Source organism: Hemibagrus wyckioides, linkage group LG15 (genome assembly GCF_019097595.1).
Source record: "Hemibagrus wyckioides isolate EC202008001 linkage group LG15, SWU_Hwy_1.0, whole genome shotgun sequence".
Taxonomy (NCBI): domain Eukaryota; kingdom Metazoa; phylum Chordata; class Actinopteri; order Siluriformes; family Bagridae; genus Hemibagrus; species Hemibagrus wyckioides.
This window is the reverse complement of record NC_080724.1, coordinates 11,191,513-11,212,510: the sequence shown is the minus strand read 5'-3', so window position 1 is coordinate 11,212,510 and position 20,998 is coordinate 11,191,513. Positions and strand designations below refer to the sequence as shown.

Sequence of the window (20,998 nt, the reverse complement as noted above, 5' to 3'; positions counted from 1 at the left end):
CCATGTTTATTGATCAAAGCTAAAGGTCTGGTTGGGCAGACTACACAGAACCCTATAAAAAGAGACTGTATAATAAGGTCCCATAAGAAAGATTTCCAAACTGGTACTCCTAACTCTTGAATATCCCTTTCTTCTAAGAATGTACCATAAGTGTACTAGTTATGAAATGATTCATTCTTTTCTCAGTGGCATCCAATCTTGTGGGAAGCAAACAGAAGACAGTACCTGCGTGACTCATTTATTGACTTTCATTTAAATGCTTCTCTGGTTTTCAAAGACATTCTTGGCCATGGAGCAAGCGAAAAGCTTTTAGAGGTAATTCGTCAGATGAAAAGTACCTTAGACGTTTTATGATCTTGTCCACTTGAGCAAAGTGAATGTATTAAAAAAGTCCAATTTGGGCCAGTACCTGGGCTATGGTCCAATAATGAATGCTTGATGTCTGGCCACTTGTTCTGTAGATGAACATTTCTACAGATTAGTTACAGTCTTTGTGTTCGCACTATAACTGGGATATCGCAAGTTGGAATCAAGAGTTGATTGTCCTAGAGAGACAAATTGCAGTCCAGGAGGTTGGAGGAATGGCATTAATTTCTCACCTGTCAGTCAGAGCAACACTAGTCAATTGAAGGCTTCTGTGAGAGAATGTAGAAGAGATTGTACTTTTCTTCTGAGTGCGTTCCAAACTGGCAAATTGGTTTGAAAATAGAAAAAGAGCAATACTTTCTGCAAAACAGGAATTTAAAATGCAGTATGCTTCCCCCCCTATTAACCAAAAGGACCCCATATAGGCACTTGTGGTAGATTATATGCCCTTCATCTTGGTAATAGAGCTGCATTTCCACTGATCCTTCTTCACGATAACTGTGCCAATAATTCTCAGCCTGCCTGACGAGTGATCAATTCCAGCCCACCATCGCTCAAACAGCGGGCCATAAATAACCACAAATTTAGCATCGGCCGTTAAATTAGACAGGTGCACGTCCAAGGGCAGCCAACCCAGCTGCCCACACTTGAAATCTCTCTCCAGTCTTGTGGGCTATATCCTAATAAACCAGTCTGATTCAGTGCAGTCTCAAACTGGTGCTAATTCTAGCGTTGAACCTTTAAAAAGTTTTTTGGCCATCGCTCTGTCGGTAGGATCACTGTGTTAATGGATGTATTTTTAAAAGAGAGAAACAAAAAGAATATTTCTCACATCCACACCAACTCCAAGATCTTTTCTTGTTGGTAGCAAACAAAAGACAGAACACAGTGGACTCATTTATTTGCAATTTTTATAAGAAGAACAAGTCATTCCCCTTATTCAGAGTCTCGGTCTCTCTGTAATCATGTCTCCAGCTCTTTCTCTTCCTGATTTTTCCCCTGCTCATTATCTGAAGAGCAGAGTGACCGTGGCCAGAGGGTTTGAAAGCGTGGTGGCTCTTTCTGCTTCATAGCTTGTCTGAATTAGATGCTGTCTGAAGCACGCAGGAGTATATGGAGCTGCCATGGGGACTGTGTTCAAGCAAAGCTTTCAGTCAATGTGTCCTTTCAAGGAGTTCTCAAATTACACTTTTGAAATGGAAGCCACCCTTATAACAGCTGAAACACAATTAGGCTGGAACATGTTAAAGGAAACATTCCAGCCTGAAATGAATTGAATATGTTAGATTCTTCAGTAAAATATTTGTGATTTTTGTGTTTAGTGATTTTGTTGCTTGGTGCTAGGTATTTTGCAGTTGTGCCCCATGCTGATGTCACAGAGGGACACTGTTATTGTTGGCAGAGTTCCTATGATGTTCAATGGGAGAAAAAAAAAAATCTCACCAGGTTATATATAATTAGGTTTTGCCAGCAGCTCTGGGGAAAAAAAACAGAAGAGTTTCAATCCTCCATACCGTTTTCCAGAGACATGTTAAAGTTAATGACCATGAGGGATGTAGTAGCTCAGTGGGTAATGTGTTGGGCTACTGCTTGGAAGGATGAGTGTTTGAATCCCAGGATGACCAAGTTGCTACTGTTGCACCCTAGATAAGGGTGTCTGCTGTAAATGTAATAAGAAATCAAGCACAGAAGGAAAGGAAATACTGGTGCAATTCACTGTACAAAGAGCTAATCAGTGATCTTGGGCAGTGGTAGCTCAAGTGGTTAAGGCTCTGGGTCATTGACCGAAAGATCAGAGTTCAAGCCCCAGCAGTGCCAAACTGCCACTGTTGGGCCCTTGAGCAAGGCCCCCAACCCACCCTGCTCCAGGAGCACTGCATCATGGCTGACCCTGTGCTCTGACCCCAACCCCCAAGGATATTCGAAGAAAGAATTTTACTGTGCAGTAATGTATAAGTGACAAATAAAGACAACTTAATCTTCAAGACAACAAGCATGATGGTGTTGATGGAATTAGCATGAACGTTGACGGTGAGAGAGCTGGAAAGACTAAAATACTAAAGCATCGCTCTTCAGTTTTTTACTCTTTTCCCATGTCTCCCATGGCAAATTACTCAGGAAAGGGTTTACCGGTTTGCATGAGTGAACCCTGCAAATTGTGCTCGGTTTGCTTAAAAGCGCCATTGTATCTTAGGGGAAAAGGGTAATGGAAACAGATTTATCAACTAATTTATGCAGGCCAGCCAGAGCATGTCGAGCACTGCAGTTGAAAAATCCTGTGGGTTCACAATTGCATGATTTTGAGCTCGTTGTCAGACTAACCCATTTGAAAACTTTCCTAACAAGCTTATAAAGTTCAACTGTTTGCACAGACGCAGGCGGAAAGCCAGAGAGAGACGACGCTCGGGCGGTACTCAGAGAAAGCACAGTCTTCATAAGTCAAGCTAGAGGAAAGAAAAGGTAGTGGAAGAGGAGAGCAGGAGTGACGCGAGGGGGAGAGGGAGCAGGGCTGTCAGACACCGACTCAAAGCCTACACGAGATGAAAGGTGCGAAAGAGAAAGGCGTGCCGACGGAGGTGGAAATGGAGGATAATACGAAAACGAGGAGAGGTCGGCTGTGTTCCATAACTCGCTCGATTATCACCTTGCTAAAACTATCATGTTTTCGACAGAGCTAAGAACATGCAAGTTAACCATATCTACTTGACTTTCTATTCAGTTTAGCTAGCTAGCAAACTTTTTCAACTAACAAGTGAGTATCCGGTTTTGCTCTCAGGAACCTGAAATGGATAATGAGCTGTGAGTTTGTGAAACAACACAAAATGAAATCGAGTAAAAGTCGTTACTTTGCTCTTGACTCAGTGGTGAAATAGAAATGGGCTTATTTCAATCAGTGTAAACAAATGAATGATATATTTTAATGAGTCAGGGCTTCCAGTGTGTTTTAGACATGTTTTTTCCCTCTGTTGGATAACCTTACACAGAATTTTTCTGGTTGAAGATCAAATTAGACCTGCTTTTAAGATGAGCAAGCACTTGGAGCAGCCCAGATAGCAGAAATGAGTTTGATATCATCATTTACTTGTTTTAATGTTTTAAATCCTGAGTATCTACTGTAGGAAAACATATTTCGAGGTCATTCTGGAATCTACCGTAACATACATTTATCATTGACCTATCCCAGCTCTCACCACCAAATGGTGATCAAATCAGACAGTTATCAGGAACTTCCCCAGGATCTTCCTCCCATTCAATGCTTTGTTTGAGAGTATCACCATTAGGCTTTTGTATTGATATGGGCGCTGGTTTCTCGCTTACCATGCAGAAGGCCCGGGTTTGATTCCCAGCCACTGGATGCAGTGCCGGTCCCAAGACCGGATAAAAATGGGAGGGTTGTGTCAGGAAGGGCAAAAGATCAACAACAACCTCTAGGTTTTTGCACTGTCATACAACAGAGGTCTACCTCCCTTTGGGGGTTATTGTTTAAGAGTATCACCTCTAGGCTTTTGTATTGTCACGCCTTCATGGCCTGCCCAGTCAAGGCCTTTAAAACTGCAAAGTATGTGCCTTTTCACTGGACTTGATGACTACAGTGTGTTCTGATCTCCGATAAAACATTCCACAACTTCCATTACTTCCAAGTCTCCTGGTCTGCCTTGGTGAATTCACAACACTACTTTTATATGAGCTTCATATTAACCACCACTGTGGAGTGGAACATGACAAAGACATTCAATGGACACAACAAAAACCAGGAGCAGACTCTGGTTGTTCGAACTCTTGGAAAAAGAGTTCATCAGTGTATCAGATACCATGTACTTGCTCTATATAAAATTAATATAAAAAAATACACAAAGAAAGTCTAATAAAACACTAATTCCTTAAATGTCTGATGTTTCTGTAATCAAGAGCCACCCTGCTAGAACTCAGCAACCTCACCAGATGCCACAGGCACCAAAATGATAAACACTCAGACTTTTACAGTTTGTAAAGCTATCTGGACTCAGTCCTGGCAACCCTCAGAGTCTGGTTTAGTGTGAAAGAGGGTCATTTCTCAAAATCAGAAATAAACGACACAAAGAAAAGCTGGCCATGAGCGACGATCAGGCTGAGCTCGGGAGGTGGAGTCGTTTCACGGGTGGAGATCAAGTCATCAATTATTTGATCTCAAGCCTGTTTGGTAAAAAAAATAAATAAATAAATAAAGTAAAAAAAAGAGGGAAAGTGTGAGGAGAGAGCAAGCGTGTGATCAGGATAAGTGTGTGTACAAAGAAAGCTGTTAGCTAGCTAATGAATAGTCCTCTCAGAGTGTGAGTGTTTATTGTGAGTCTCTCTTACTGTCACACACACACACACACACACATCATGGATGGATTTCCATTACTTAAAGTCTGTCAAGTGAGTATACAGATGTGCAGCTAGCGGCTATGATCCACACAAATTACTAAGAAAATCCACCACACACACTTAGACAAATACACACACACACACACACACACACACTTACACTTACACTTCAATCAGCATGTCCTGGGCTACGGCATCACTAATCTCTCTCTGTGTGCGGCTTCCAAGCCTGCAGTAGCATGTCACACTCGTACCAGGATTAGATTCTCATCCCCGCTGTGCAAATAAGTCCTCAGGGAAACACACACACACACACATACACCGCGCATGTGCGACTGCAAACACACGCTCACGTCTGCTGAGGTAATTGCTTTTTAATTAACACTAAGCTTCTAATCCTAATGATTTATGAAGCCTTGCAGTGGCTTCATGTGTGTGTGTGTGTGTGTGTGTGTGTGTGTGTGTTAGTGCCAGGCCGATGATCCTTAACCAATGAGGGTTAAGAGTGGAGTCGTCATCATCATCACCTTCATCAACACTCAGGTGCATATGGCTTTGTGGTGTGTGTGTGTAACGATCAGCAATGAAGGAGGAGTCACCAACTGCACACACACACACACACACACGGAAATGCAAAACCTAAACAAATCCAGTTCTCTACAAAGGCACGGGCTCAAACAAAAGACACGAAATAAGACATGTCCCTTTCTCCTGATTTTAAACCTGAGATTAAAAGAAATGAGCAGGAAGTAAACAGGAATCACTTTTCAATCAGTGTGTGTGTGTGTGTGTGTGTGTGTGTGTCTGTGTGTGTGTGTGCGTGTGTTTAGACAAACTTCTGCTTTTACTGCACTAGTCTTGTCTTTCTATGTCCAAGGAAAAACAATAGCACATTGACTTAAGTGATCCATCTGTGGTTAGCGACGGTTACTAAGCAATGATTGGACAACCCAATCCAATAAAAAGGGGGCGGAGCTTGTAAACATTTGATAGGATGTAATGGGTATTTTGAATTTTCTGGATTTTTTGATTATTTAGGGTTTAGATTATTTTCCTAACTGAAATCCTAACCATACAGCAAAGTGTAAAAAAAGAATCTTAAAATATTTATATTTTATTTTAAATTAAAATATTTTAAAAAAATATATACAATGATCAACATTATATTTGTTTCCAAAAAAAAATTGTGATGTTTATAATCAAATAATTACAAGCTCCAGTGTTTCAAACTAAACAGAGAGATTTAAATAGGTAAAAATTTGGGGGGGGGTTTTCAGGAAAAAAATAAATGCTTTTTCACTGGGTCAGTACCTGAACACAAAACAACTTATCATAGAGGTTAATAAAAAATAATAATAAAAAAAAAATATATATATATATATATATATATATATATACACACACATATACACATATATATATATATATATATATGTATATATATATAGGGAGGAAAAGCAAAGATAAGCAGAGAGAAGGAGAGGTGAAGCAAGGTGCAAAAATAAACAAACTGTTCAAAAAATGACAGAATAAAAGCAGAGTGCAAGAAAGAGCGAGAGAAACATGCAGGGAAACAAGAGAAGGAAAGAAAACAAAAGAAGAATGGCTAAGTGTGAAAGCGAGAGTGTGAATGGAACAAGACACACAGAGAGAGAGAGACATAGTGAGACAGCAACACAATTCTCCAACCTGAGCCAGAGCCCAATAAACACACTGAAACACACACACACTCAAACAGTCTTTTAGACACACTTAAACAGTCTTCTAAACACACATACACACACTCAAACAGTCTCGTAAACACACACACACACTCAAACAAACACACACACACACACACTCAGCTAAACACATGTTGATTTGGCAACATTGTTAAAAACAGGAGTACCACTAAATCACACCTTATACTGTGAGAGAAAGACAGAGACACCTACACAGTCAGAAACAGACAGTGAGACAGTGAGACAGAGAGAGAGAGAGAGAGAGAGAGAGAGAGAGAGAGGTGTAAATGGATGAGTGTGTGATTGAGACAGTCTCAGGTTGAAGAATGTGTTGTTCAGATGGAGAAACGCCTCAGTGATGAAACCCCAAATCATCCACCTGCTTCATCCCTAATCATCATCCCTCATCTCTAATCCTCCCTCAGCAGCTCAGTGACCCCACATTCTCTCTCTCTATCTCTCTCTCTGCATTTGTGTGTGTGTGTGTGTGTAGTGGGACTCTGTGTGTTAATAGTGACCGAGGATGCTTCTTTATTCTCTCTGGGCCGTGAGATCAAAGCTTGTCAAAGTGTGTCTTGGCTGATGGAACATCTCTCTCCTTCTCTCTCTCTCTCTCTCTCACACACACACACACACACACACACACACACACACATACAAATGCAGAGAGAGAGAGAGAGAGACAGACAGACAGACAGAGAGAGAGAGAGACAGAGAGAGATAGAGAAGAAGAAACAGGGATAAAAAGAGGGAAAGAGAGACCAATAGAGAGTCAAAGACACACAAAGAGAGAGGGGGGGGGGTGAGAAGAAGAAGAAGAAAAAGAAGAAGAAGAAGAAGAAGAGAGGTATAAAAAGAGAGAAAGAGAGATACATACAGAGTCAAAGACAGAGACAGAGATACAGAGTGATAGATGAAGAAAAGAGGGAGAGAGAGAGAGAGAGAGAGAACAATGCATATCACAAGTCAGAATATAAGTGCATTACTGAATTTGACTCAGGGAGCCTCCCTTCTTCTGTCACACACACACACTACTACTACTACTACTACTACTACTACTACTACTACTACTACATTAGCCTCATAGCTCCAGAACTAAACTAAAGCATCAAACATCAAACCCAAACACGTTTTGTCCGATTGTGTGTATATTTAGACTGAGAGGAGAATCGTTTCATTTTCCCCCAAAACACCGTCTATAAGAACACGGGCGTGTCGCTGAGACTTAGCCTCCTTTAGACAGCAGGATTTCTGCTCACAGTTTATTAAATTTCTTCAGAAATAACACCATAACAACACAAACAAGCCGACTATAACACAACATCTCCACCACCCGCGGTTCTCCTCCGTCTCAGTCTCCTCACCGTTACAGGAAGTAGAACCCGGGTGCTCTGTGTATGTACCGCTTTACTACCAGTCACCACAGGAACCCAATTACTGAGGAAAAGGAAGCGTCGGAGAGAAAAACAAAACCTTCTAACACACTGCCATCACGTCCTGTACTGTCACACAACAATTATGCAATTACACACAAAACACAAAGGGAAAGTTTCAGAAAAACAAAACAAATACAATTCTGGTTGGAATGAAAACTTCAGAGGAACTTTTTAACCTTTTATTGATGTCTGCCTGGGAAATAGTGGGTGTGTCCAGTCATGTGACCTTTCTGGACATGATGGGATGGTGAGGCATTGTGAGTTTGAATCCCAGGTCCAGCAAGCTGCCACTGCTGGGTCCCTAACCCCTAAATCGCCCATCAGCCCCTCAATTCCTCTCTCTGAGCCCCTCAATTGCCCCTCATGGCCTCAATTCCTCTCTCTGAGCCTCTTAGCCCTTCAATTCCCCTTAGTGACCCCTCAATTGCTCAGATGCATAAGAAATGAGATAAAAATGTAAGTTGCTCTGAATAAACTTTTCTGCTAAATGCCAAAAATGTAAATGGACATGGACACTGGACTAGAAAGGGTCCGGTTTTGATCCACTAGCTAGCCTTGAGTGTCACAGAGTCTTGAGCGTCCATGACCCTGTCACCAGGTCACCGGTTGTCCCTCCTTAGAGCTCTTCATTTTGCGTCTAACCGCACACGTTTCAGAGACCCAGTCGTCGTCGCCGCCATTTTTTCTGCTTCCAACACATTGACTTTGAGAACGGACTGTTCATATACTCGCTCATGTTATGGCTTATGGATGTGTTTTATGGACAACGGACAAAACACAGAACCTTGAACTTTAACTGTAACTCTCCTCCCTCATGTGACCTCGAACAACAAGCATACAACAACAACAACAACAACAATAATAATAGTAATAATACAAACATAATAAGTTTACAGGAAGTATATATTGTGAGTGAGATATTTATAGGATGTTACTGAAATAAATAAATCTGAAAAGAATTCAAAATAAAATCAGAATAGGGCTGCTGTAAGTAAAATAACATCCATCTGATACTCAGCATCATCACCGCAAACAAACGTTGCATCGGATATCAGAGAAAAAAATATATTCAGTGTAAGAAACAGATAAAGTTTGCAATAAGCTTAAATTTATTTTATTTTATTTTATTTTAGAATTTAAATGTATATATACAGTACACAGTATAAAGTGACCTGGCTGTATATTTTGGTTGTTGCTAAGATTGATGTTTATTATATAATTTTTTTTTATTATTATTATTTTATCTGGTGTTTCAATTTAGTTTTTTATATCTGCAGTCTAAGAGAAGTCATGTTGTAGCTGCGTATTTGTTCATGCATTTTATGTATTTTACTGAAGTCCTTCAGGTTAATAAATAAATAAATAATAAAAACTTTAAACCTCACTATCAGACACGACAGAAACTTATATAAGAAAATAATACGACATAAATTCAATAAACCAAATTCCTTTTTTCCCTTTTTTAAAAAAAATAAAATGACAAAACTGTGTTGCAGATTTCCCAACGCATGACATGTCCATTTTTGTATGATTTCTGACAGGCCATAATTTATTATTATTTTCCAAAAACTCGTACACCCAAATTTACCAACTATATACCTACCATTTAACGTTACAGAACGTCCATGAGATGAGTTACGTTATAGAAGCTGTAAAGATTTGTTCCTCTCTCTTTACTTTCTCTTTAAGATAATAAGTCAAACACACACACACACACACACACACAGAAGAGTCAGAAAACTTGTAGCTACTGAGCTCTGACACTGGAGACTCCTTCCATAAATGTTAAACAAACATCCATTACAGAAACATGCTTTTGGGAGACAACAAATTGTTTATTTCAAAAAAACCATAAAGAATATCCGGGATCCATATGTGAGCTGTTACTATAGAAACAATAACATATTAGAACGACAAAGCAAATCAATACTTTTTGACCAATCGGGATCAAGAATCAAATCAACCATGTTGTGGCTTAGAACTTCAGAAGAGGAATAAAAGCATGAGCAGCTTAAACAAACTCAACCAGACAACTGTGTGTGTGTGTGTGTGTGTGTGTGTGTGTGTGGACTGACCTTGCAGAGTTTCTGGTAACGTGGTGAGGTGATAGCCATTCTCTGAAGCCGGTGTAAGAAGAGCACCACTTTCTGCAGAGACGTCCTCACCACAGCCATCATCCTCGCACGGCCAGCGCCACACTGCCAGGCTCGCGCTGTACGCATCCTAACATGCGCACACGCGCACACACACACACGCGTGCGCTCACATCCCCCGCCGTGAGCCGCACAAACCGTGACAAACCCTCGCGAACATGTCCCACACACACACACATACACACACACACACTCAGCGGCTTAATCCAATCCCCTTCAGTCCCGCATTCAACAATGTCCAGTGCTGAAGAGGGAACGTCAGCGTACGTGTGTCCGACTGAGAGAACTAACAGGATGAGGACGGGGAAAACAAACGGAGAAGAAGTGAGCCAGAGAGAGAGCGAGAGAGAGAGAGAGTGCAAGAGAGAGAGAGAGAGAGAGAGAGAGAGCACGAGAGAGAGAGAGAGTGAGAGGGTGACTCTCCTCCCTGGTGTCACTAGTGATTTTCCATCTGCATCTGTGATGGAGTGATCGATGGAGGATAAAGAGATGAAAGAGGGAAAAAAAAGGAAGAGAAGCGATAAAGGAGCAGAGAAAACAACTGAGTAGCATGAGATGGCTCTAAGGAGAGAGATAATGGATGTGAGAGAGAGAGAGAGAGAGAGCGAGAGAGAAAGAGAGACAGAGCGCTCGCCGGTGAAAGTGCAGGAGTCTGGAAATGAGAGAATGAAAAAGAGTGACGGATGAGGAGGGAGATTTTATTCTACAAGTTGCAGACTGCACAGAGATGTACACAGATTACTCTCTCTCTCTCTCTGTGTGTGTGTGTGTGTGTGTGTGTTTGTGCATATGACACACTTTACTGAAATCAGAGCAAGCAACCTCATGAGAAAAAAGAACAGAGCAGGGAAATTAAAAAGACATGCGAAGAAGAAAGAGAGGGACAGTGTGCGTGTGTGTGTGGGTGAGAGAGAGAGAGAGAGAGACACCGAGAAATGTGCACAAGAGAGAAAGAGAGGGAGAAAGTGTAAATGACCAACTGTTCCTCAAAAGAAAGAAAGAAAGAAAGAAAGAAAGAAAGAAAGAAAATTACTGAAACCCAGTGAAAGAGAGAGACAGAGAGAGAGAGAGAGAGAGAGAGAGAGAGATTAACGAAAAGAGAGCCAGAAAACAGAAAATGTGGAAGATGGAGATAAAAAGACAAAAAAAAGAAGAGGGAGAAAAGAGAGAGATGAAGACAGAAGAAAAGAGAATAGAAGATGATGCGAATGGCTCGAGCTGTTCAGGTTTAATCTTGTCAGTTAAATGCGCTACACAGTGATGTGGGTTATTTCACATGCTAATGTAGGTCAATACACACTGCCCTGGAGCTGTGTTCTCTCTCTCTCTCTCTCTCTCTCTCTATCTATCTATCTATCTATCTCTCTCTCTCTCTCTCTCTCTCTCTCTCTCTCTATATATATATGTATATATATATATATATATATATATATATATATATATGTATATATGTATATATATATATATATATATATATATACATACACATCTTTCTCTCTCTCTCTCTCTCTCTTAGTTCTCTCATGTTCTCTGTGTGCTAAATTAAGGTGAACACATTTTCATTATATACTAAGGGAATACACACACAGCCTCTGCTAGTCTCCAAGGTCTAACCCTTCCTGTGTGTGTGTGTGTGTGTGTGTGTGTTCTGACCCTCTCCCGGGGTTCTGATGTGAGAACTGTACAATGTTCCTGTACTCAGCACTGACAGTGATTAATGGGAAGCACGTATTTCGCACCACGCTGACCTCTCCGCCATTAGACAACAGTTTTACGTCCCGTCCGCACGTTTTGGTATTGATTTTTATAATTAGATTCATGATTTTAGTATGTGAACACAAACTGAAAAGTATATTCAATCGCAAAATTATATCAGATCACTGTTGCTAAGCAACAGAGACCTAGGCAGTGACTTGAGCCATTCACCTAGCTAGCTAGCACATAAATATGTCTATAAAAATACAATCATCCTATCAGAATGTCAGTATTTCTCTCAGATGTGTTACTAAAATACTAAAACAACACTTCCTGAATGACACTTTAATTATACTTCAACCCAAATATTCCACTAATAATCCACTATTTTAGCTTGACAGTGTAGCTAGCTTATATATGTGTTATCTAACTGTTTAGAGCTAAAAGCCAACTAGCTATTTAGTCTTTCGATGTAACACTAGATACTGACGTTAGCTTAGCTTAAAGCTAATACAAAAACAATTAATTTCATCTGGAGGGACAGTTACTTGATTTATTTTTTTTTTTAAATGACATCCTGAAGTATTTTATTCTTTATAGCAGTTCTAAACACACATTCTCGCTCTAGCACTGAGGTAAAACTGTGCATTTGAGCCTCCTAATGATGTCATCCAACTCTTCTGTTTACATTCATCCACTTTATAGAAATATTCACACTTCTGTCATGTTTTTTTTCTGGAAAGCTATGAAACAGGATGGACGGAAGGCGTGCTGCTGCTATCTACAAAAGAGCAGACGCTGCACAAAACGCGCAAGAAAGAAAGAGCAAAGGAACATAACTGTATGAAGAAGAAAAGGCGTGAAGTCCGATCTCTGCCAGATTGCCTCCAGCACTCGGACAATGCCGACGGTGGCGACTCGGACCCATCACTCAGACGCACAGCACCGGAACAAAAGGCTGTGGTCTAAAAATCAATAACCGCCAAGTGTGTGAAGCAAAGTGTGGAGGAGGAGGAGGACTGGAGTAGCCATCTATCAGATGGAGCACACACTCCACACACACATGCTACACACTACACGCTACACACACTCTATACACTACACACTTCACACACTCCATACACTACAAACACGCTACACACACACCACACACTTTAAATGCTACACACACTCTATACGCTACACACTCCATACACTACACACACTACACAAACTCCACACACTTTAAATGCTACGCATACTCTATATGCTACACACTTCACACACTCCATACACTCCACACACTTCATATGCTACACACACTCCATACACTACACACACGCTACACACTCCACACACACACACTTTACATGCTACACACACACTACATGCACTCCACACACTTCATATGCTACACACACGCTACACACTCCACACACACACTTTACATGCTACACACACACTACATGCACTCCACACACTTTAAATGCTACACACACTCTACATACACACCACAAACACTACACACTCCACATATGTTATATGCTACACACACTCTATATACGCTCCACACACTCTATAAACTACACACACACACACACACACACTATACGCTACATACGCCACACACTCCATAGACTACACATGCACTCCACATACTTTATATGCTACACACACTTCACACTCTATATGCTACACACATTCTATATGCTACACACTCCACATACGATACACAGTCCACTCTATGCGCTATACACAATCCACACATTTTATATGCTACACACACTCTGTACACTCCACACACACTATACTCTCTATACACACTACACCCTCTATAGACTCTATTGATCATAACCAGTGCCTTTAAAAGCACATAAACATGCGTTTACTCGATTTGGCAAACACAACAACGTACAACACACTACACATCCATCTAGTTTCGCTCGGTTTTTAATGAAATTCAGCAGTCATGACTGAAATAGAGCGTTTATATGAAGAGTTAAGTGCTTCAATCGCCTAACCGACACCCGGACAATTAAACTCTGATTGAAGCACTTAACTCGTTTAATCACGGCTTTGGTCAATTCAACAGAAGGAGTAGTAATTTCTTGATAATAATTATGTGTCAGGGCCTTTCCAATAAAGCCATAAGTGCACCTCAGCAGTGTTAGAGATCTGACTGTATTGGACAAAGAGTGTGTTTGTGTTTTTAAGCACCAAGGCCGGTTCACGGTTCACGACAACAATGACGAAAGGCTGATTAGAGATTTTTTAAGGGAAGTCTATCACTCTGAGAGATGTGGCCAGGTTCAACGTTCCTACTCGTATTCTCAGAAGAAGGATTTAATGAAGACACTAAGGACATGTTGAGAACTTTTTATCTTAGGGAGGAGATGATGCGGTGGAACCAAAAGCTTGGGATTGTTCTTCTTCTTTTTCTCCTGGCTCGTGTTAATGAACTCATTGCAAAATCTTGCTATTCTCTGTGTCTTTGTTTCCTTTGTTTTCTGCCGACTGCTTCACTGCCTTGTTTATCGGGATTAGTCTTCGGATTATCCCTCAGTCACTGTTGTTTATGTTCAACTAGACATTCTCTCTTTGCTGCTTTTTGTGATGAAAATTCTACTCTGGGTTTTTTCCCCTCACTCCAGGATTTTTAGATCTTAGATTCCAAGCCATCAGCCAATCACGAAGTACTTTGAATGATAAGGTTTAAATAAAAGGACACGTTCTGTCGCTGTGACCCAGAGCTGCAACAGTGAACCCCAGGAGACTGGAGGCAGGTGTTAAATGAACACCCTCACGGTCCGCTGCGGCTGTGTTAATATGCACTGGAGGTGTTCGATGGATGCTGGTGATTTTTAATGTTCTTTCCCACTTCAATAGTCTTTACTCAACCCCCTGCCTGCCCGCCCTTCTGCCCTCCCTCCCTCTTTCCCTCGCTCCCACCCTCCCAGGGGGCAGGTTATTAAGTGCTGAATCAGTAGTGTATAAATTACACAACAGGTGTCTTGTGGAATTATTGTGCAACAATTTTTAGACACATCTTGTGAAAATCACTATAAAAAAATTACTTTTTTTATAGTCTTGCTCCAGCTCTTCCAGTACAAGGCCTAGGATTTTATCCCACGAAATCTTTGGCCCCTAAACGTCCAGGAAATGGACGAATGCTGACTGAAGGGACTGCAATACCGGGTCAACGTGCAAGCTGCTCATCCATCTGCTCGCTCTAGAAATCTGTCCGTGGGATTTTTCAATATTAATTCAACACTAATGCCGGCCTACTTTCCATCCCATAATATGAGCATGTCTCGAAGTCGGAGACACTGCTTTACATTTTAAACATGTACATACCCCTAGTTTGCTCGAAGCGTGTACAAATGAGGGGCGACGGGGTGATAACAGAACAGAGGGTGTGTGTCTGGGCATCTACACACACACTTACACAAAATCTAATAATATTCACACTCGAGTACGTTGAAAAGACGTCAGATTACTCAGACACGTCTGCCTCATACATAACTGCATTACTACATCAATGGAGACAGCTTGGATAAATTAGAAAGACGCGCGCACACACACACACGCGCGCGCGCGCGCGCGCACACACACACACACACACACACACACACACACCTTGACAACGCAACAACATAAATCATCTTGTCTTGGCAGCAACATCGCTGACATCCCACTGTGTCAAAGCCGACACCAAGAACGCGGTACTCACATCAAGTTGACCCTTCAGCTCTCGGAGGCGGGCGGAGTCTTGAGATAGCTCCTCCCTCTGGGAGGCGTCGGCCAAGACGTTGACAGTGGTTTCAGCCTCCTGCAGCCATTTGAGGAAGCCCTCGAGCTCCCTGAGAGACACCTGCAGGTTCTTCAGCTCTGAGTCGAGAACCAACTGACGATCTGACGCCCTGAGGACACGTGACACAACACAATTAACACCTACACACACACACACACAAACACACACACTCACACAGCTGTTCACCCGTCTGTCCATTTCCCCTTTCATTAAAAAAAAAAAAACTAGGTAACTTCAGACCTCAATACTGTCACATGCTGCTTTTATTTTTATTAACATTAAACTGCAAGAGAAGAGAAGAGAAGAGAAGAGAAGAGAAGAGAAGAGAAGAGAAGAGAAGAGAAGAGAAGAGAAGAGAAGAGAAGAAAAAGAAAAGAAAGGAAGAGAAGCAAAGGAAAGAGGAATGATGGAAAGGTAATTGAAGCAAAGCGAAAAGAAGTAAAATGATAAAAAAAGGTGAGGAGGGAAGGAAATATAAAGATAGTGAGGAGAAAGGCAAGAGAAATGGAGAGATGGGTAAATGAAAAGATGGAAAGGAAGGGAAGAGAAAGGTAAGAGTAAGAAGGAAGGAGATTTCAGGGGAATTTCATCCCAGTGTGATTAGTGTAAAGGCTTCACTGACTGTGCTCTGAGGAGATGAACTGAATATTGTGTATTTGTTTACATGAAAAAAAAAGTGTGTTTGTGTGTGCGCGTGTGTCCAAAAGTGCATGTGTCCAAAAGTGTGTACTCAGCTTTCACTGGCAATGTTCAGTGTTCAATGTCATGAGGAGCACACGTTTGTGTGTGTGTGTGTGTGTGTGTGTATATACCTGTTATTCACAGTGTTCCAGGACATAACGGTTTTGTCCATCACCTCTTTGACCCTGCGTGTGTCGTCGGTGGTGTAATCCTGCAGGAGCTGATTGCAGAGCTCGTTAAACGCAGCCATGGTCACATGCTCTCGGCTCAGGTCTTGCAGGAAGGCCTGACAGGAGGAGAGGAAAAAAAGTGTTTTGTTTTCATTCCTTAATATATGCATGTATTTAAAAAAAACTTATTGATTAAATGTCCTGGGCAAAGAGCTCATCAGAATGCGCTTTGAGAGCATGAGTACTGGACTGAGTTCCAAATACAATCTAATCTGTGAAACTCTGGTAAAACATTGTGATGGTTTTATAGGCATTAAATTACTATCTGATAAACATAAAGCAAGAGAATGAGGCCAAGCTGGGGAAAAAATGGAACTGGAGCTCCCCCTACAGGATAATCCTGTAACTAAAATATTCCAATATCTAAAATGTTTGCTGTAATTTAGTGAACATACAGCAAAATTTGAAGGAAAAGTGACCACTGAGCTACGCACAGTGGGCGTGGCCTAATATGCTAACGAGCCGTCCGTGACGACAGCATCGTGGCGATCTGACCTTGCTGTCACCGATCTGCTTGGTGAGCGGCTCTCGGCTCGTCTGAAGGAGGTTATGCAAACGGGCCTCGTTCTGTCCAATCAGAGCCTTCACCCGAGCCCACTGGTCCTGCCACAGTTCGCTGTGCGTTGTCATATGATCCAGCTGCAGGAGCCGCGTCTCCACGCCGTGCTGCGTGCTGTCCCATTGGCTGTGCACCTTCTCCACTGGACACCGAGCGCAGAGACAGCAACGTGTTAGAGAACAGAATCCACTTCTTTAACGACTCGTCTATTAACAAAAACTATTTCGGAAAAGCCTAGAAAGGGAGGAAGGAAGAGAGAGAGAGGAAGGAAGGAAGGAAGAAAGAAAGAAAGGAAGGAAAGAAGGAAGGAAGGAAGGAAGGACGTAGATGAAAAAGTGGGATAAAATAAAAGAAGTAGAAACCAAGACAAAAAAGCAAAAAAGACGACGAAGAAAGAGCAGCAGAGGGAGGAAGAAAATCTGAGAAGAAGCAACAAGATGCAAGAAGAAGAAAAAGAAGAAGAAAAAGAAGGAGAAGATTAAAACATGGTTAAAATGATGTGAAGCCTGCAGCAGGAGCTGGACACGTACGTTTCTCAGTGATGGAGGTTCGCACATCCAGGTCAGATGTTTTGTTCTTGATGTTCTGAGCCTGAGTGAAAATCTCCTCCAGCTGAAGATGCCTCTGCTCCAGATCACCTTTAGTCACCTATACTCACACACACACACACACGTTCAGACACAGATACACAAACTAATCTCTGTTCTCAACAAAAGAATGAAAGGAGAAACTATGACATATGTACACACACACACACACACGTTCAGACACAGATACACAAACTAATCTCTGTTCTCAACAAAAGAATGAAAGGAGAAACTATGACATATGTACACACACACACACACACACACCTCCAGGCGGCTGATGGTGGTGCGGATCTCGTCGGTGTCGCCAACGGTAACGATGCTGGATTTGAGCATCTGCTGAATGAGCTGTAGCCAGTCGGCCAGTTCTGTGGCCCGGTCGCTTACAGAGGCTGCGCTGAGAGGAGCTTCACTCAGCACTGCTGACCTCTGAACCTCAACACACACTGACACACACACACACACACACAAACAGATTGAGACTTTAATGAACCATTTAAGACATTTAATGGACCATATAAATGTTACCATATAAGTGTCTTAAAATTGTGTGTGTGTGTCAGTGCTCAGTCTCTAACCTGGAGACAGAGGTTGCTGGGTGATCTGGTGCGTCCATGGCGATTTAGGCACTTGTGTTCTTTCTTTCAATCTGAGCTCGAGAACCTTCCAGTCTCCTGCCAACTGCTCCATTTTAGTCTGCGATCACACACAGACACACACACATTCTTGCATCATTTTATCATGTTTTTATCATGACATCTTGCATAGTCAACATCCTGTCTCTCTGGGACATTTTGTATCTATTAATAAAGTAACGGCGTTCCTCAAGGCTCTCTTCTCGGCCACTGTTCAGTTCTGGATTCTGATTGGTCAGTAGGAGTTGATTCATTTTCTCAAACAGCTTTATGAGGGTTTTTTTTTCTCCTTTTGCTAACGTGATGCGTTTTTCTTCTTCTCATAAACAGGATGTGTTACGGTTATAACAGGAAGTGACATGTTTCATGGACTTTCCACAACATTAAATGTAATCATTAAAAAAATGATATCAGAAAACACATGATAAAGCACCCCCTTTGATGAGTGGCCACCACTTTGGGCTGACGCCTCCATCCGAAGCCTTGCAATATAATTTAAGAAAAATGGAGTCTAGATTGGAGCATCTAGATGTACAGATCATCGTGTACCAGCTAACACCAGTACTACTTTCCCCTTAAACTTGTTTAAACTGGTGCTGATGAAGCGACCTAGACTGGAACCTTGAGGGACTCCTTAATGAAACCCATCCCACCACTTCTTTCCATGCTATGCAGATTTTTTTTAATGAACATAAAGCACAGTGAGGGAGAAAAGTCCTGTTCTGACACTGATTCATGTTCATCTCTATAATTATACTGTATATGTTTATATTTTCTATATTTTTTTCCTTTTCACTACACAAATAATTGTATTTTTATTTATCACAGCTATTTTTTCTTTTGTATTTTTATGACACAGATCATCGTTTCACTACGTCAGACATCGCAGTGTTGCATGTGCGACATAAAATTTGACTCTAATCTGAATTTATTGTTGAAATCAGACCTTCTCCTGGGGGAGCAGCTGCTGTTTCCTGTGTAGCTCAGTGGAACGTGTGAGCAGCTCCTCCAGTTCTTTCCTGTGCTCCATCACAGCCGACTCCAGGGCCTGTACGACAAGACCAATGTCTCACAAATGCTAGAAATGTACACGATTCCCCTGCTATGACTAGTACAAATGGGATCAGACGAGGGTTCCTTGAAGGTTCCTCGCTTCAGAAGTTCAGTTCTATCTTTCAGGGAAATTAATTGACCAAAAAACATCAACAAAACTTTTTACAATGGCATGAGGCGGCCATCTTGGAAAACCAGTTGTCATGGCACCATTTGTTACATTTGCTGACCTGAGCTTCAGGAGGTGTCAGCTCGGTGCGTCCACTCAGGGGCTGTTGAGTAAGATGGATCCAGTCGCTCAAGTGGTTGATCCTTTCCTGGAACTGCAGCTTGGCCTCCACCTCTCTGACCTTCTCTAATAACTCCTGTGTCACCTACAGGCAGAGAGAAAGACGAGAATCAGCACGGGATTCGACTCGCAGCACTGTGCTACTAATAAGTTAATATCTGATGATGTTTTCATTAGTCCTGGACGTTACTTCTTTCTACATATTAGATCAGGAGAGTTTGTTATCTCAGCATGGGTTTAGCTAGTGAGTTTTACTTTGCTCCAGGTCATGTTGATCTGCCGGAGTTTCAAGGTGTGAGCTTCTCTCTCGTGAGCTTTCAGGTTAGCGCTGGAGAGGATCTGAGCTCCATTTCTGTTCAGCCAAGTCAAACTCTCTTTCTGCAAATCCATCTCCTCTGCCAGAGCCTGAGAGAAAGAGAGAGAGAGAGAGAGAGAGAGAGAGAGAGAATGTGAGTGAGTGTGTGTGTGTTAGAGAGAGAGAAAGAGAGAGATTGTGAGTGTGTGAGCAAGAGAGAGAGAAAGTGTGTGTGCATGTGTGTGTGTGTATGTGAGAGAGAGAGAGAGAGAGAGAGAGTGTGTGTGTGTGTGTGTGTGTGAGTGAGGGGGGTGGGGGGAGACCAAGTGATTGAGAATTTAATTTTACACTCTAACTTTCTCAGTAGTGATGCGAGAGTGACACCAGTACTATCATGCCTCATGATGCTCACCTTGAGCTCTCGCAGGTTTTGGTCTGCAGCACTCGCAGGTAGCGTTAACACAGCGCCCTCCGTCTGCTTTAACCAATGAGCTAAATCAGCACTGCGCTGGAGCACTTCAGAGATGGAGGAATCACCAGCTACTAGCCTATACACACACACACACACGACAATTCCTTGATTAGTGCACCGTTGATTCTATTACCATCATTCAAACTTTGACGAGCAGCCATTATTTAATTATTCATTTTTTGAGATTTGTACATGTGTTTTTATCTCTAACAGGAAGTGTGAGAAAAACAAGCCCCTGGCATGGGTCATTGGACGACACACACACACGTGCGACTAACAGGACATCAATAAAATCCTGTCATTTTTATTACTATACAAAGCCTTGAACAAACACGTTAAAACCTGTCCTGTATTTAGAGCAGTTTCTCGCGGTGTTGTGGACGTTACCTGCGGCGACGCTCAGTGACTCGTGCGTGTACGAATGCGCAGCGCTGTGTGAGACTGTCCAGCTTGTCCTGGAGCAGAGGACCATCCGGAGACGAGAGCTGAGGGATGATGTGCTCTCCTGATCGGATGAGTTCGGCCAGCGTGGCCTCATGACTCGTCAGGCCTTCCTCTAGCTCCTGAACGCAACACACACACACACAAATACACACACATTTTGTTTTGAGTTCATCAGACATTTTTAACCTCCTCATTTCCTTGCATTTCCTCAATAATGAATTGTTTTGTTCATATGTCCTTTTTTG

The 20,998-nt window shown here is 41.9% G+C and overlaps 1 protein-coding gene across 9 annotated transcripts in view; it reads right to left on the bottom strand.

The window, feature by feature from the left end:
* utrn (utrophin) overlaps nt 1–20,998 on the bottom strand; it is a 179,931-nt gene that overhangs the window by 98,023 nt on the left and 60,910 nt on the right. For 7 of the 9 annotated variants that reach the window (XM_058410390.1, XM_058410397.1, XM_058410395.1 and 4 more), the window contains 11 exons: nt 20,697–20,872; nt 20,250–20,385; nt 19,798–19,947; nt 19,484–19,627; nt 19,147–19,248; nt 18,144–18,261; nt 17,833–18,011; nt 17,509–17,626; nt 16,915–17,120; nt 16,321–16,475; nt 15,428–15,617 (listed from right to left, as the gene is read on the bottom strand). In XM_058410390.1, coding sequence (XP_058266373.1) covers nt 15,428–15,617; nt 16,321–16,475; nt 16,915–17,120; nt 17,509–17,626; nt 17,833–18,011; nt 18,144–18,261; nt 19,147–19,248; nt 19,484–19,627; nt 19,798–19,947; nt 20,250–20,385; nt 20,697–20,872 — 1,674 coding nt within the window. Of the gene's footprint in view, nt 1–4,879; nt 5,001–9,945; nt 10,309–15,427; nt 15,618–16,320; nt 16,476–16,914; nt 17,121–17,508; nt 17,627–17,832; nt 18,012–18,143; nt 18,262–19,146; nt 19,249–19,483; nt 19,628–19,797; nt 19,948–20,249; nt 20,386–20,696; nt 20,873–20,998 lie in introns of those variants that run through there. The other 2 variants (XM_058410398.1, XM_058410400.1) reach the window with 2 other exon arrangements.